A 16,522-nucleotide genomic window follows, 5' to 3' on the forward strand; every position below is an offset into this window, starting at 1 on the left:
ATTTAAGGAGATATTCCTGAGATGAAAATAAGCAAAACTGTTTACATGAGCTTTATAGATAAGTTTTCGAGATGTCTTCAAATTTTTTTTTAAATGGAAATTATTTGTTTAAGAACATTATTTATTTATACAAAATTCTATAAGGCTGTACCTTCAATCAGCAGTACGCCCCTTTCGTAAATCCTAACTTTTAATCCTATGATATTTTTTGAAATATTTATTCATATTTGAAACAAATACTCTTGTCAAATTTTGGAATAAATTAAATATTAATGATTGAATTTTCTGTTTGTTTTAAAATAGGAATTTTAACTGATAGGTTAACGCATAGAAAAGCTAAATCTAAAAAGTTGATAAACAAAAATCATAACAATTAAATATACACAACTCAGCAAACAATAAGACTAGTCTGACATTGTTATTCGTATGAATGTATTAAAAAGAAGAAGAATAGAAAATTTAAAAGTTATCTTTGTTTTTTTATTATCAGATTAGAAACATAACCTTATTCCTTTTCGTAAACAAACTAAATTTTTTCTTATTTGAAAAGAATAAGTATTTCTAATTATAATACGGATGAGGTGGTTGGCCACCGCCAGTCGTCTCGGCACTTGGGTGCCGAGACGACTGGCTTTGTAATTTTTTATTATATTTGTTGTATTATCCTTTTCAATTTTATTTTTTATACTCTAACCTTTAAATTATTTTGAAGAAGTTCCGGTGTAAAAACAGTAAAATAGTTCAATCACTAATATACAATTTACCCCAAAACACATGAAAAAACGAAAGCAACTTTTTCTTATATCTGTTGCTTTAACTAAGTATGTTAAATATTTCAAATAATTTGAAGACTAACATCTTAAAAATAGTGCATTTCCAGACCAAATTTATAAATTTTTTGCTTATTTTTACCTAAGAAATGTCCATTAAAATGGTACGATTTCTTGTACATCAAATAATGAGAGTATTTTGTCAGAAACCATAAAAATAACACATACTGGCAAAATTTTAACCCAGAAACCAGCAGATATACTTTACCGGAAGATTTTTGACGCTCTGAATCTTGCATCGGAATTGCTCCGTAACATCCGATTTCCGAGATATCCTAACCTATAAGTGCGAAAAACACTGTTTTTCGCAATGTTATCTTATATCTTGAGGCAATTTTTTCGATAAAGCATTCCTCTTCTTTATTCTCTGAGAAATCGTCTGCTCAAATTAATTAGTTTGTCTATTCGTTTATTCAAAAAAAAAAATGAAGACAAAAGAATCAGGTGCAAACAAATTCCCACTGGTTGACAGGTTTTCGTGGTCGCTGATTACGAATCGGAAGTCAGTATTGCAAAATTCAAAATGGCGAATCCAATATGGCGGATGAAATTAAAATTGTGGGATTTTAGAAGTGAAAGAAGTTTTGTCGAATTTCACACAGAATTGATAAGATAGAGAAGTAGAACGAATTTCCACCACAAAATTTTTATGACAGTAGTATCCCAAGCCTTGAGGATTGAATTTCCAGGAACAAAATGCTCTAATACAGCCCCAAAGCCCTGTAAACCGAAATTTCCGAATATCGACGAAAACGACTAACTAATCAACTTCAACAGAGAAGAAAAGAGGATGTCATAACGAGTTTTGTGAAGAAAAATTACCTCGTAATGTAACATAACCTCAAAGATATCGAAGAAACGTTTTTTCGCACCTCTAGGTTAGGATAGTTAGAAAACCTAATGGTGGAGCAACTCTCACATCGGAATTGATTAAGAAATGTCAAAAAATAAAACCTAATCTTTATTTTATGAACAATAAACAACTGTGGGAGCAGATAATATGTTATACACCACGCAGCAGTTAAGTATAAGTTACCAGTCTCGGACTCTATTGCCAGAACTCGCTCCGCTCGGGCGCAAAATCTCTCTTGGTAACAAATTAACAATTTTTTTTTCGTTTAAAAAAAGTAGGTTATTAATTTTCTCATCCCAAAGTTTATTGGAATCATTGTGAACGTTTTCTTTATGAGAAAGGATGTATTCTCTTTGTCTGTTGAAAAGCGTAGATTTGTGAAAACTCTAACCGTAATTTTTCCAGACGGAACGTCATGTTTTAGGCTATTCTAAACGAACAAGGAATAATACCTCAAGGCAATAAGGAAAAGAATAACGCTTTGCAAGCGAATTGTTTGCCGTCGCGACATTATTAAAAATTTCAAGAAGGATTTTTCACCTAACAAACGAATTATAAGTCCCCGCCTTCTTCTCCGTCTTATTATAGTTTGAACGTTGAGGCGCTTAAGCGTTATTGAGGCCATTATTCACTGAGAGTTTTGTAAGACGATTAAATTAAATTTTGTTTTAATAAAGTCCCCATAATTTATTGGCCACGATCTCGTTCTCTTGTTTGACTCTGTGATTTTATACCCGCTTGTACTTCAATTGAAGTTGAGGGCTTATAAGTACTTTTATACAGGGCGTTAATAAATAAGCGGGTGAACATTTCTCTCTGCGTCACTCCCCATCATTATGACTCTTCAAACGGAGAGAAAAATTTAGTGCTTATTTTTTCCCTTAAATGTAGAGAAAATTAGAAAAATGTAATTACTTTGACTTTTCCTACTACCCAAATGGTATTTACTGGATAATTTTTAGATCTATTTCTTCGGTTGAAGGGGTGGAAGCGCGCTTAATTTATTTCAAACAAATTTTATTTCTTCTATATTTTTCGGAAAAGCAATAGTTTTGAGCAAGAAAGTTAAGTGGCCAAAGGATTTTGCTCAGTGGGAGAGCAATTTTATTTAAATATGGTAAAAGTACATTAAAAAAACCGGAAATTAATTGAAATAAGCTTTATTATAAACAGAAAACCAAAAAATATTTTAATCAATGTTGGAAACCCCTCCTTTCACTATTACATAAAACTTCGTCCATAAAAATATTCATCCGCTTAAACATTTTCAAGAACTTTGAATTACTGCACATGAATCAATAATACGGTTTATTAATTCTCGAATACCTTGCCTCGGTAATGTACACTACACATATGTAATGTTTATAAATGACTCTATATAGAAAAAATCTATGGGGTAATGCGAAACAAGGCGAATTAACCGATCTTGTTTAGTTTTGGTGTCAATAAGTGTGACCACTGTGCCCGATTTCGGAATATAAACATTAGAAGTTTCTATCAATTTATATGCTACCGTACTAGAACGCAAACCATTCTTGAACGCAAAAGTACCATTTCGCGTTCTAGATACGAAAATAATTAAAGAAAACACATTAATAAATAATGTGGTGGATGTGCTAGTAAAAGTACGGATAGAAAATATTAATATCTGGAGACATCGAAATTTTGTGAATTAATTAATTAGATAACCAATTAATTATTTAATTAGCTAATTAATTAATTAATTGAGTAGTTAATTAATTAATTAATTAATTAATTAATTAATTAATTAATTAATTAATTAAGTAATAAATTAAGTAATTAATTAATTAAACATTCCCAATTTCACAAAGAAATGCATGGAAATCAGTGCTTAAAAAAAGACCACAATACTTTTTGTATTTTTGTGCACATTTTTTGTATTTGTGCATAACTTTTACAACTTTTTGTACCCTCACAGGATCTATAGCGAGAACCGGATGGTTCCAACCGTCGAACTCAAGATACTCCCGATTCGTATCGCCGGACAAGCGTCATATCGGTTCGCTGGCCCGCTTGGGCTGGCTGCCATCTTTCAGAAATGTCCGCAGGTTTAACAGATCCGGAAGATCTACCACTTCAGATGACATTTGCAGGTTATTCTCGATGTTAGGAGTGGTAGAGTTTAGTTAGTTCTGTTGGTGTTAGATGTGGACAGTTTATTGGCTTGTTCGATATGGGGAATGTTCTAAATTTCAGAATTGGCTTGAAATAAATTTTCCTTATGGGAATTAATTTAAAACTTGAATCAACTTTAAGATCATTTGCTACAAGTAGTTTCCTTTAAAAATGCAAAAGAAACACATTTTCACGGGATTTGTTTAATGCAATGTATAAATATACATATGTGCTAACTAATATTAGATATTGATACACATAAATATAAAAGAGAAGTAGATATTTTCATTATATTTTTTATAGCGTTTATAAATAGATATTACCGTTGTTGTGTTAACTAATATTAGAAAATGATGTACAAAATCAATATTTTCCTGCCGCTAATGGGTTAAAAGCATTGCATGATTGTAATACTAGCCCTAGCAGCAGATTATCTATCTACATTAGTAAATATACATTTGTTTCGACGTGTCACAAGAATTTCCCGTAAAAATTAATCAGTAAATATAAACTACGCAACAAAATTATGTCGATAAAATTTTTCATAGAAATTTTGCAATTTTTCTAATGCGCTTAGCTTCGTTAATTTTCATCGTATCAAGATGATTTTTTTATGAATATGATGAAAATTGACTATGTGCATTAAATATGGCCAAATTTCGATTAAAAATTTTGTTGCAATTTTGTTGTGCGTAAAAATTTGAATAAAGTTTTCAATTTTAACAAAACATATTTACGAAAAAATTCAAATCTTTTATTTTTTAGAACAAAGCCAATAAAACGGTCGCAATATCTTTAGAAACGGTAGCAATAGAATGCTACAGTAGCAGTAGTTGTAGTATAGTAGTCTAGTTGCATTTATGCTAAAGTACGTTCATAGATTTAAGAGAATGAGTAACTTTATCGACTCGAGTTCAGCTATTGCTCATTATAAAATTTCACCAAGCTATAAAACAGGAGACCTGAATAGGTTGCATTGAATTTTATTTCAAGAATTTATTTCTATTTAGGTAATGGTAATAACAATCGTGTTTACAATAAAAAAGTAAGCTTACAATATAACAAATTACAACAGTACACAGTTAGTAAAATAAAAACATATAATAATAAATATTTACACATTCCAGTGTTTTTTTAATAAAGTCGTCATGATTAGTACAATAAGTATAAGAATTTATTCATTTCATTTGGTTTTACTATCAGTATCATTACTGTATTATTCGTAATATGAATATTCAACAGTTTTAACATTTAAAATAATTTTTTCCGGCTTTTTTTACATTATTTGATTAATTATTTTGTGAATATCATATGTTTGAATATTGAAAATTGTTCTTTATTCTCACGAGCTACCGAAATGATTGGTTTTACAAGATAAGAATCTCATCAATTTATCATCCTGATAGAAACATTTTACTTGTAAATGGGTTCCCAAATCGACGCAGGTGCTTACGGTTTTAAATCTATGAATGTACTTAAGATGAAAAAATACAGGGTGATTAAGATCTTATCCAAAAAAGAAATTTATTATGTATAGGGACTCTTACAAATACAATTTTATAAAGAAAAAATCAAAAAGAGCAGTTCGAAAATAAATTAAATATACACTTCTGCACAGCACTAGAAACTGGTCCACTGTAAAACCTGACCTCGCGCAATGCGACCGGCATGGCGGTAAAATGTGATAAAAACCGACAAAAACTTGAAAAGCACCTATTTTATATCAGAAAATCCAACTGCTTTTGCCAATATTGTTATTATTAATTAATAAATTTAATTTGTGGTTTTAATTAATAAAATAATTTGACATACCTAATGTTACAACAAACTGTTCAAAATTTTGTCCACCTACGTGTAAACACATCTGGACCCGAGTTGCTATGCACGCAAGCCATTTTTGACACGAACTACTAAAAAACTATTGTAAGCACTATCGCAACGACGATTGTAAAATGGGATTTCAGTATTCGGAGTCACTGAGGTCACGTGGCTCTCTACGCGTATTGCGAATGACGCTAGACTACAGTTGTCCAGCTATGCAATGGTTGAAAGTACTACAACTTCAATAATTTTTTTCTCGGGAACTATAAGGATTTTACGAAATTTTTTTTTACGATATCGACTCCATTTCTCATGCCATATCTATTCCCAAATTTTTTTGAATAAGTTATGAATCACCCTGTATACATAAAGATGGTATATTTTCAACCAAGTTGAGTTTGAAATTAAAAAAAAAATTAGTAGACATTTTATTACACTTTATGAAGGTGAAGGGTGTGTAGAATGATATCGGAAACTAACTCTAAAGAAGTGACGCTAAGTTGGTAAAATAAAGGTCGTACACAGAGAAGTGAGTTTACGAAAATTGTGCATTATAATTGCAAAAAGTGATGGATATTGATGCAATTGTTGCTCCAGGTATTTGTCAATTAATTTCGTTCGTTTTCTTGCAACTAATTTTTTAATTACTAATCATTAATTTTATAAGTTAATGTCGTAGATATACTCGTATGTACTAATTGATCCAAACAAGCGTATCGAAAAAGAAAAAAAATTAAAAAGTTTAAATTAAGTTGATCTTTACTACTATGGTGCGCAATACAGCTTTATATGTAATTAATTGTCCCAAGGTCATGCAAAAGCCGCTCGGGAATTCGCTCTTTTTGCATTAAATTTGCCACTTATTTGCAATTTGCCAACATAGCGTTACTTTTTTCGAGTTAGTTTTTTGATATCATTCTACATAAAGTGCAGCAAAATGTCTACCAATAATTTTTTTAAGTTTACATGGTTTATGATCTAATTCGACTTGACTAATGGTGTTTGTCTTAAATACTATTATTTGGTTTCATAAAATGAAGTGGTAGGTTACGTAACTATAAGAATTGATGAAATCATATCTGAGAAAGAGAGACATACCCACGAGCATGTCCCCTTTGGTAACGTAGATACGACTGAATACTGAAATATATACAATTATTTTAGGAAAGAGAAAAGAGTTGTTTGTTTGTTTCTCGCTTTTGTTTCAACTCCCGCTACGTAGCTCTTTAATAAGAAACGATAAATTTACAGAAATAAACTCCATTTCGACAGCAACACCATAAATCCCTGACCCCTTTTTATTTCCGTCAACCCCAACCCCCGTCCCCGACAGAACTGAGGGGGAGGCAGAGCAACAGATAGCGTCAAAGGAATGCGGAATATGCCCCCATACATTCAAAATAAACGGTACTTGGCCGGGATATTACTTTCCATTATTACTGCATTCTAAATGGGATATCACAATAAACAGGATTTAGGAGACGCCGAGCCAAATTGCTCTGGCGTTACGAGGATTATGAGACATAATTGTATCGGAATAGTCGAGCAAATGGGCGATAAAGTTGATATTCTAGATTGGAGTAAAAGGTGAAGTGGGAGTATAGATTTTCCTTCCCAATTTCCGTACTTACTTGTTTCACGAAGCATAGTTCTTTAATTCATAATCAGACACATCGTAGTTAGTTGGTATCAAAAAATCTGAATTTTTCTTCCGTGGTGGAAAAATATAAGTAACGAAGGAAAACACTTAAACCTTGCTACAAATAAATAACTTAGACAATAACTAATTTTTTTCATCATATACTTTGGAAGGTTAAGAGGTTACCAAAAACCAAATTAAAATTAAATGCTACTAAACGAGACAATTTAGAAAGAAAATTTTTGTTATCTATAGCTGTACATTAGACTGGGCCAAAAAAATCGACTAATTTTTTTTTTAAAGAAATATCGAAAATATCATTCAGAATGACGAAAAAAAATATCGTGAGAGTTTGAGCCCTTAATATTAGTTTTAAGTGGTCTATCATCGCTTGTTTCGGTGTTTTATTCCTCATCCCATTTTTACGTCAAAACTGCCAAACCATCGAGGTAAAAAAAATTATCTACATATATTTATGAAGGAAATTGAATGCCCTACAAGAAAGGTCTAATTGAAAATTTTCGGCAGACGAGCCGTTTCCATGTTTTTAACTTTGGATCTTTGTAAGTAACGAACAAATTAATATCTGAAAAAGAACAATAAGATTTTCAAAGGAAATTTAATATTCTACAAAAGAGGTCTCTTAACATTTTTACATAAATTTACTCCTTCAAAAGTTATTCACGATTGAAGTTGAAGTAAAAATTAAATTTTTGTTTTTTTCATTTTGGACCCAATTTTTTCACCCAATAAAGATACTTACAATGATTTTTTTCTATATTTCATTGATACTATTATTTTATGAGCCATAATCTGATTTTTCTTTCATATAAATGTATACAATATTGTAAATAAATAATTTTCAGTAGTAAAACTACATAATTGTTATTTTTAAAATTATTTTGAGACAGTAAAACTACGTTCTTGTAGAAAAAATAGCTGTTGAGCGAGAATAAATTTGAATATATTACGAATTTTGTATATTTTTGGTGATCATATTGATAGAATAATAATTGTCGATGATGTATAATATCAATTTGAGCCATTGAGTGAAAAAAAATTGGTCCAAAACCAAAAAAAAAACAAAAATTTTATTTTTACTTCAACTTCAATCGTGAATAAGTTTTGAAGGAGTAAATTTATACAAAAATGTTAATAGACCTTTTTTGTAGAGCATTAAATTTCCTTTGAAAATCTGTATTGTTCTTTTTCAGAATTTGTTTTTGAATAATTTGTTCATTATTTCCAAAATTCCAAAGTTAAAAACTCAAAATGTCTTTAAAAATAAACAAAAATTTTAATCAAGATTGCCTTTTTCTCGTAAAATGAACAATAAAAATGTTTTACTGTCCGCTTCTATCAAATTAGGCCGAGTCATACACAAATCGAGATTATAATATAAATTTTTATTCTAAGCAACTTAGTTTAGTTTAGTTTAGTGTTTATTGACCATGTTAAATTGCATACAATTTTTATGGCAAGTCATATACAAAAACAAAAAATATATAGATATACACAAAAAAAATAAATTAATAAAAAACATATCACATCATCATATAACTTTCGTTAATAACATATTTCTGTATTGTTAAAAACAACGGCGGTTTATTCTTGAACGATTTTTATATTTACCGATTTTCTGATCACCCTGTAGATGTAAGGTGAAAGTTCTTCATGAGAACCGGATTTTAAAGACAAGCAAAAATTTTAATCAAGATTGCCTTTTTCTCGTAAAATGAGAAATAAACATATTTTCCTTATTTTCCATTCTAATCGTGGACATGCTGTATATTGTGTTCCATCAAATCTCTCCTTATTAAAAAAATTATTTAAATTTAGACTCACGAACGGCAGTTAAGAGAAAAATCCTATTTTCAGTTATATCCTTTATAATATAATTAGATTGTACCAGGTCTGTTTAAAAAATAACCGAATTTATTTTTATTCTTTTAAACTTTATTATTAATTTTATACGTTTCGCAGGCTGACAAAATTTTAACCCAACAACACGATTATATTTTACCAAAGGATTTTCGTGCGCTAATTTCGAATTCGAGGTCGAAATTTCTCAATTGGCTCTGGTTTCCGAGGTATCCTAAACTAACAGTACCAAAATGACGATTTTTTTATATATTTGAGATTATATTACACGGAAAGGTAATTTTTTACTGAAACCATTAATGGGGTCTTAAAGTACTATACTTACTCTTTAAAAAGCACTTGGATTTATTACGTTGTCATTTTTCGTCTTTGAGAAATGCATGTTGAAATTTAGAGTCAGACCAATTGAAGTGGAAGGCCTTCCTGATCGAGGATCATCTTCAATTGACTGACAATCACTTTTAAATCGCGAAAACCATTCGTAACATTGCGTACGACCTAGAGTATCATCTCCGTAAGCTTGCTTCAAAGTTGTAACATTTCCGTGAACTTTTTCCCCAACTTCACGCAAAACTTTGCGTTGCATTGTTGTTCCAGAAAATCGCACATTTCAAAAATCGTCGTTGCACTCCAATAACAGTACCACGAAAACTAAATGAAATATCAACAATCCAAAAACATGTGGTTACAAAGTTCGGTTATTTACTGAACAGACTTCGTATCTTTCAATTATAAAGTGACAAATTCTTTTCAGTCTCGGAATAAAAATTGATAACCTCTTTCCAATAAACTAATCTGATTTTGATTTCAACAGCCGATGGACTTAAAATTCTTCGTTGTCAAATACTCCGATCAAGCGAATACAATTAACAATTCAAATGAACCAAATTGGTCGATGTGTTCCCTTTCATGTTTAATTCATTTTTCCACCCCCCCATTCCTATTGGCAGAATTGATTAAAATATTAACATTAAATCGCTTCCCACGCAAAATTTAGTTGCTCTCTCATCCTTTTTAGGTAATTTATACATCCGTATATTTACTTCACCCAGAAATAATTCGCGTAGAAACGGATTTTGAGAGTTTGAGATACTCCTCTTCACTTTCTAAGCAAGATTCAACCAATGTATCTTTGTGTATAAATATTAATTTCATTTTTGTTTGAATAATTTAATGACTAATGAATGAAATTGATGAAAAGTCTCTAATTACAATGCGTTGAATACTATTTGTAAAGTTTTAGCTTCCATTTAGCTATCCAGAATGATGGGAGCTTTAAATTCTAAATATAAATCCAATCTACTGTCAACTCCAATGATTAGTTTTGGTTGTGACCGTGTTTATAATTAAACGTAATAATCAATCAGTAGACAGCCGATATTGGACTTCCCTGATGATCGCGCTTTGCAGTAAAATTCAGCGCTAGGAATGAAAATTAATTAAATTTTGATTACGCTTCTTTTACCTTTTTCAGACAGAAACTGATTAATACAGATATGGATGTTTGTCGTCTATTTTTAATTATTCCTTTAAATTGGCTAAATCTATAACAAAGTTTATTTTGTTTTTTGCACGCTCAGGTAATTTGACACGTTTACCGAATTTGTTGAGACATTTGTAAGTGACGTTTACAAATTAGCGATCGGTAAGTGATTACTTACCGATCAGGAGTGGGATGAGTAATCTAATAAATGTAGAATTTTAAAAATCAATTTTTATTAAAGGCAAAAGTAAAATTACAATTTGAACAGTTATTGAAATTTATTGAAGCAATAGAATTCAGGATTAAAACAAATTTCTCTTCTGATGATACTATAGTTGCTGCAAATTTTGTAATAACACTGTAGGCTGTTATATCACTTTCTGTTACCGTAGAATATCTTTGAAAATTGATTTTTATTTTCCACATAGTCCTCGATATATCCCTCAGTTACAGAGGACGAACGCCACCCACCGTGCCTATTAAAGCCTAAAATATTTATTCCTTGGTTTGCCAGAATAGTGGCAGAACTCCTTCGGATGCGTGCCCGGTATAATTTTTTTTTGAATTGTCAATTGTTTGCAAGTTACAACTTGTCAAAGTTCAATTTTAAAATTTAAAAAAAATTAAGAATTATTTTAAATTGCACAACTTAACGAAGTTTTAGGTGAAGCATTGCGTCACCTGACGAGCCGCCACTGCAATTAAGTAGCATATTTTGAAATATCAACAGCTTTATGCAAAGATATTGTAGCCTTGAACATACAGTATTCAGCCCATAAGCTTTCTGGAGACTTTAGGGTTTCATATTTTTTAGAACACTTATTGCCCTTAATATTTAATACTTAATACTTAATACATAATTTAATTTTATTGTCGATATAGTTTGTGTTATATAAAATTCTTGTTTTTCTAGGGAGGTTGCCCCAAATGGGCAAACCGAAGACTACGCCAGCGCCAAAGAGCCGCCGCTATCACTAGAAGATAAGAGATACCTTCTGCAACCCGCAGTTGACAATATTTTGCTCAGAAAAGTTTTCATGCATCCAAGATCACATTAAACAACCCACAACAGACATTTTGTATCAGAGATGGACGGTGCTTGTGACAAATATGTTTAGAAAATCTATTTGTATACATTTTCCGAATATGGAAGGGAATTTAACAGAATCCGACACATTTATTTGTACTTGAAGCGAAAAAAATCTGTCACGAGCACGTCTGTCCTAAATAAACATAAATATTTTACCACCCATACATATATCCTGAAGATAAACCATATAAAGTAAGTTCTGGACCTTATAAGTATGGGAGACAACAAAGTGAAAATCATTGCGAATAATTCCTTTTTCAAGAGATACATTAAAAACGTTTTGAAACAGGATAAAGGACTTTTCCGGTTTACATTCAGGGTGTGTGTACTTTTTATAAATGCATATCTGAGGAAAATATAGTCATATCTTCCAAAAATATCAACTTTACAAACCTGCGATCAAGAATATCATCTGACACATATTATCATTAGGTTATAGTCTAGGTTAAGGCCAATTGGTATTGTATGTATACACTTTCAAGAAGGGGGTTCATATGTATTTCTTAAAAAACCTATAAAGAGGGCTGGATAACATAACAAAGACAATACAAGCTGTGGGAGACAATAGTAGTCATAAAAGAGTATTATATATATTATTGAATCTGACAATAAATGTGTAATTGGTAGACAATAACTTAAAGTCGATATTTATAAAGGCTTTATTGCCAAATATTTATTTAGTGTTGAAGTTGTCAATCATTATAAATGTATATTATTCAATAAAAATGTGACAATACCTGTTGTTTCCTTAAAATACAACTTAACGAAGTGTTAATTTATATTGGAGCTGGAACTATCTCTAGTAACGTATCCCCTAATGTCATAAATTTTCTTTAGCAGTGCCTGTTGCAAGACATATTGATTATATTTACCAGAATCCGTTACTGGAGTAGTTGAATAATGCATGAAGTGGCACAGAGTCACTAGTGATTACCCACAGATTCCGGATAAAGGGGTTTACTAGGAGCAGACTAAGCTTTGATGTGCCTAGCAAAAGTTATATTGTTCTTTATGTAGATCGCTTCCTGTTGCGCAAACCCATGAGAAAATTTAATAAAAGAGCTATTTGAGACTTGAAAGGCTTCGGTGGATACTTGCCAGTTCAACTAGATATCTTGGAAAATGCAAGGATTTTGTAGGATTCGCTGAATGTCTCGCGTTAGATTTAGATACAAAAGCTGAACTTAGATGATTTTAACAGAATATTTGAAATATGTGCGTTCTTGAAAACGGCGATAGAGAGCACGAAAATAAGCAACTTTTATTAAAAAACTGATGGTTTAAAACATTACATTGAAAAAAAAAGCCGTTCCTGGTGCGGCAGTCAGCTGTTCCTTTAATATCGAAGCTGCCGCGCGCAGCAGTACGAAAGCGTTGCTGGCGGTTTTGACAGTTTAAATTTTATGTTGGAAAATGTTGAAATATAGGGTGATTGACTTTTTATGAATCACTTAACTATCGATAGATCTCATCAAAATAATGTCATTTCGAAGTATACAGTTTTTCTTCCAAATGCTTCCTTTTAGAGATATAAACTCTTGAAAACCATTTTTCTCCAAAACCAAGCATTTCATTTAAAAATAGTAAGAGAACTTTTCACAAAATAAATAATAATAAAAAAAATGTTTTCAAGATCTTATATCTCTAAAAGGAAGCATTTGGAAGAAAAAGTGTATACTTCAAAATAATATTATTTTGACGAGATCTATCGATGATTAACGTCATAATCATAAAAAGTGAATCACCCTGTATATTCACATCTCGTTCAAAAGTAACACAAAAATTAAAGAAATAAACGAATTACTTATCAATAGTCGATATGCTTTACAAAAATTGTTCAAAGTTGTTTCCATGTGTTAATAAACATGCTTCCAAACGACGGTCAAAATTCTATCACCAAAAACACCACACAACACATTCACTAAAAACGGTTGATGGAACCAAGATCTCTGTACGTGAGGATTTGCATCACATCAATAGTGAATGTTGTGAAAATTTAGCATGCCGTCTCTAGTAAAACAACATTCAATGCACGTGCGCAAGATGCACAGGGCCGGTTTACATTTATGGTTATGTTTCTAAATTAATTTAATCGAAAACAGAAGCGTTTAGAGGTAGGTATTCCAACCCATCTCTTGGAAAATTAAGGTAAGTTTCACCATTGACTCAAGCCAACTATGAAAAGTCCTTTCAGTGATTATTCCAGTTCAAATGTTTACCTAAAATCGAAAAAATATTTTGATAATACGCCTCTTGTCGAATGAGAATCTTCAATTCAGTTTATTAGTCGGTCCATAATACACAATTTGAATCGTCTTCTTCTTTGTTCTATACCACTCTCAGAATTCTACATCTAGAAAGACTTTCTCTATTTCTGAACATGATGTGGATATAATCTGCGAAGCTTCAACATTCGTTATTTCGTTGTATAGTCATATGACCTAAAATGTTGTGGCTAATCTTCTTCTATAGCTTCCAATATGAGTCTACTGACATTCAAAACTCCTACAATTTTTTAAGTTAGCTTATTCGATGCTTGCAATTGTACGGTTTTCTCCTGACAAAAAGTAGGCTCTAACCATAATAATCATTTCCTGAATTGATATACAGGGTGATTTAGAACTTATCAAACAAAAAATTGGATGTACAGGGAACTAATAAATACAATTTCGTTAAGAAAAAATTAAAAAAGGAGGTTCGAAAACGATTTAAAAATACACTTTTGACATAACTGATACAACAACTGTTCAACATTTGGGCCTGTCTTACTCAGTATCTACGTACTAACATAAATGTTGTCCTGCTTCACCATAACACAAATGTTTCATCATAACACAAATGTTGTCTTGTTTCACCATAAATTAAAGCGACATTCATCAACTCCAAATTGCTTTACACGCAAGCGGTTTTTGGCACTAACCACTAAAAAACTATTGTAAACACTACCGCAACGACGATTGTAAAATCGGATTTCAGTATTCAGAGCTGAGGTCACATGGTTCTCCACGTGTATTGCGTGTGGCTCTAGAGACTACAGTTGTCCAACCATGTAATGCTTGAAAGTACTACAACTTCAATAATTTTTTTCTCGGAAACTATAGGGATTTTACAAAACTTTTTTACGATATTGACTCCATTCCTCATGCCGTATCTATTCCCGAATTTTTTTGGATATGTTGCGTATCACCCTGTATAAATATGCAGAACCGTCATTAAAAAATTAAAATAACTTACATGGTTATACACTAACAGGATACCAGACCTCTAAGTTTCACTTTTAAATTTTATTACTTAAAAATGTTTACAATCTATCATATCAGTAAGTACTGGCTGGGCTGTGGATTGGACAGTGCATCCCATAGTACTTTGACGCGCTAGTTCCGAATCTAAAGTCAGATTTCCCAGATCACTTCGTATTTTGACCCTAACACCAAGACAATCTTCTAGAAAGTGGTTTTCAAGACTTCGGATTGACCTGAATAGTCAATGATCAGAAAAACATTCAAAACATTATGATCTCATTGCACCACAAGGTAAAAATTTCTATGATGAGTTAGGATGAAGGAAATAATGCATTTCAAGAAACAATTTCTTAAAACTAGTTCTATTAAATCAAAACAACTTAGAAATAATTTATTTACAATTGAATTATTTGTAGCGTACAGTTCATCGTAGAAGAAGATACTCAAACCGTTCTACGTCCAATAATTCTTGTTTGGTTGATAATGTCCTTGGACGAAAGCTTCGTTGCCACCAAAATGAACTCCCGCGTCGTGCATTGCCACCCCCTGATGCCAGTCTCCACTCTTACCCCAGGAGTTACCCTGCACGCCGTTGCTGCCGCTGGTGGAAGCCTCGTTGCTTAAATCCAACTCCTTGTTATCACCTTTAATCTGGTTCAGATTGTGGGGGTGAGTAGTAACTTGCGCGTGAGCGGGAACGTAGTTTTCACTCTCCTTCACTCGACTCAGACCGCTGTTCTGGGCGTGAGTGAACTGCGCCTGCGCGAGAGCGTAGTTGGCGTCGAATAAGGCCGAGTAGTCGGCCCTGGAATAGTCCTGGTTGTAGCCGGACTGCTGAAACATGTTGTAGTTGTGGAACTGTGCTGCTCTCCAGTCGTACTGGGCGTCGGTCGCGTACTGGCACGCCATGTTGCCCAGGGGGAGGGAGGGGAAGCCCAGAGCGTTGGCTGCGTTTACGCCGCCGGCGTTTTTGCGTAGACGGGCCCTACGATTCGAGAACCAAACCTGGAAAATAGTTTTGATTAATAATGTGGAAGCTCTGTGCTTGAATGAAATCTTCGACAAGGTATTGATTAAAATATTGGAAACAACACAGGTCAACATTTGATCTAGGGACAATCGTCAGAAGTGACTATGAAAACTAGGGGTTTTTTGGGTCGCTGATCATGAATCCGAGGTCGGTTAAGCTCCATCACATCAGGTTCAAGGTGATTTGAAGGTCAAATCAAGAAATGACCTCCAAAAAATCTGTAAAATTTATGCTCATGTTTTAGAGGTCACTGAACCCGAATCCGAGGTTTGTTTACCCTTACGATACACCCTAGAGGTCATTCAAAAGCATTTCAAGGTCATTCATGAAATATTTTGGATAGAAACGTTAAAATCAATATGAAAAATCTGAAAAGATTCGTTTAATTGTTTTTGAGGTCACTGAACGCGAATCCAAGGTTATTTAAGGTCTATCGCATCAGGTTCAAAGTGATTTGAAGGTCAAATCAAGAAATGACCTCCAAAAAATCTGAAAAAATTCATGCTTATGTCTTAGA

At 32.2% G+C, this 16,522-nt stretch overlaps 2 protein-coding genes across 2 annotated transcripts in view; one reads left to right on the forward strand and one right to left on the reverse strand.

Annotated features, from left to right (window-relative positions):
* Positions 1 to 11,701, forward strand: part of LOC108905061 (neuropeptide-like 1) — an 89,297-nt gene extending 77,596 nt beyond the window's left edge. The window contains exons 6-7 of the mRNA XM_023457378.1: positions 3,623 to 3,797; positions 11,557 to 11,701. Of these exons, the coding sequence (XP_023313146.1) occupies positions 3,623 to 3,797; positions 11,557 to 11,701 (320 nt within the window). The remainder of the gene's footprint in view (positions 1 to 3,622; positions 3,798 to 11,556) is intronic.
* Positions 11,702 to 15,428: 3,727 nt separating this feature from the next.
* Positions 15,429 to 16,522, reverse strand: part of LOC108905070 (protein gooseberry-neuro-like) — an 88,639-nt gene continuing 87,545 nt past the window's right edge. The window contains exon 6 of the mRNA XM_023457379.1: positions 15,429 to 15,980. Within this exon, the coding sequence (XP_023313147.1) occupies positions 15,429 to 15,980 (552 nt within the window). The remainder of the gene's footprint in view (positions 15,981 to 16,522) is intronic.

This window comes from Anoplophora glabripennis, unplaced genomic scaffold (assembly GCF_000390285.2).
Source record: "Anoplophora glabripennis isolate ALB-LARVAE unplaced genomic scaffold, Agla_2.0 scaffold15, whole genome shotgun sequence".
NCBI lineage: Eukaryota > Metazoa > Arthropoda > Insecta > Coleoptera > Cerambycidae > Anoplophora > Anoplophora glabripennis.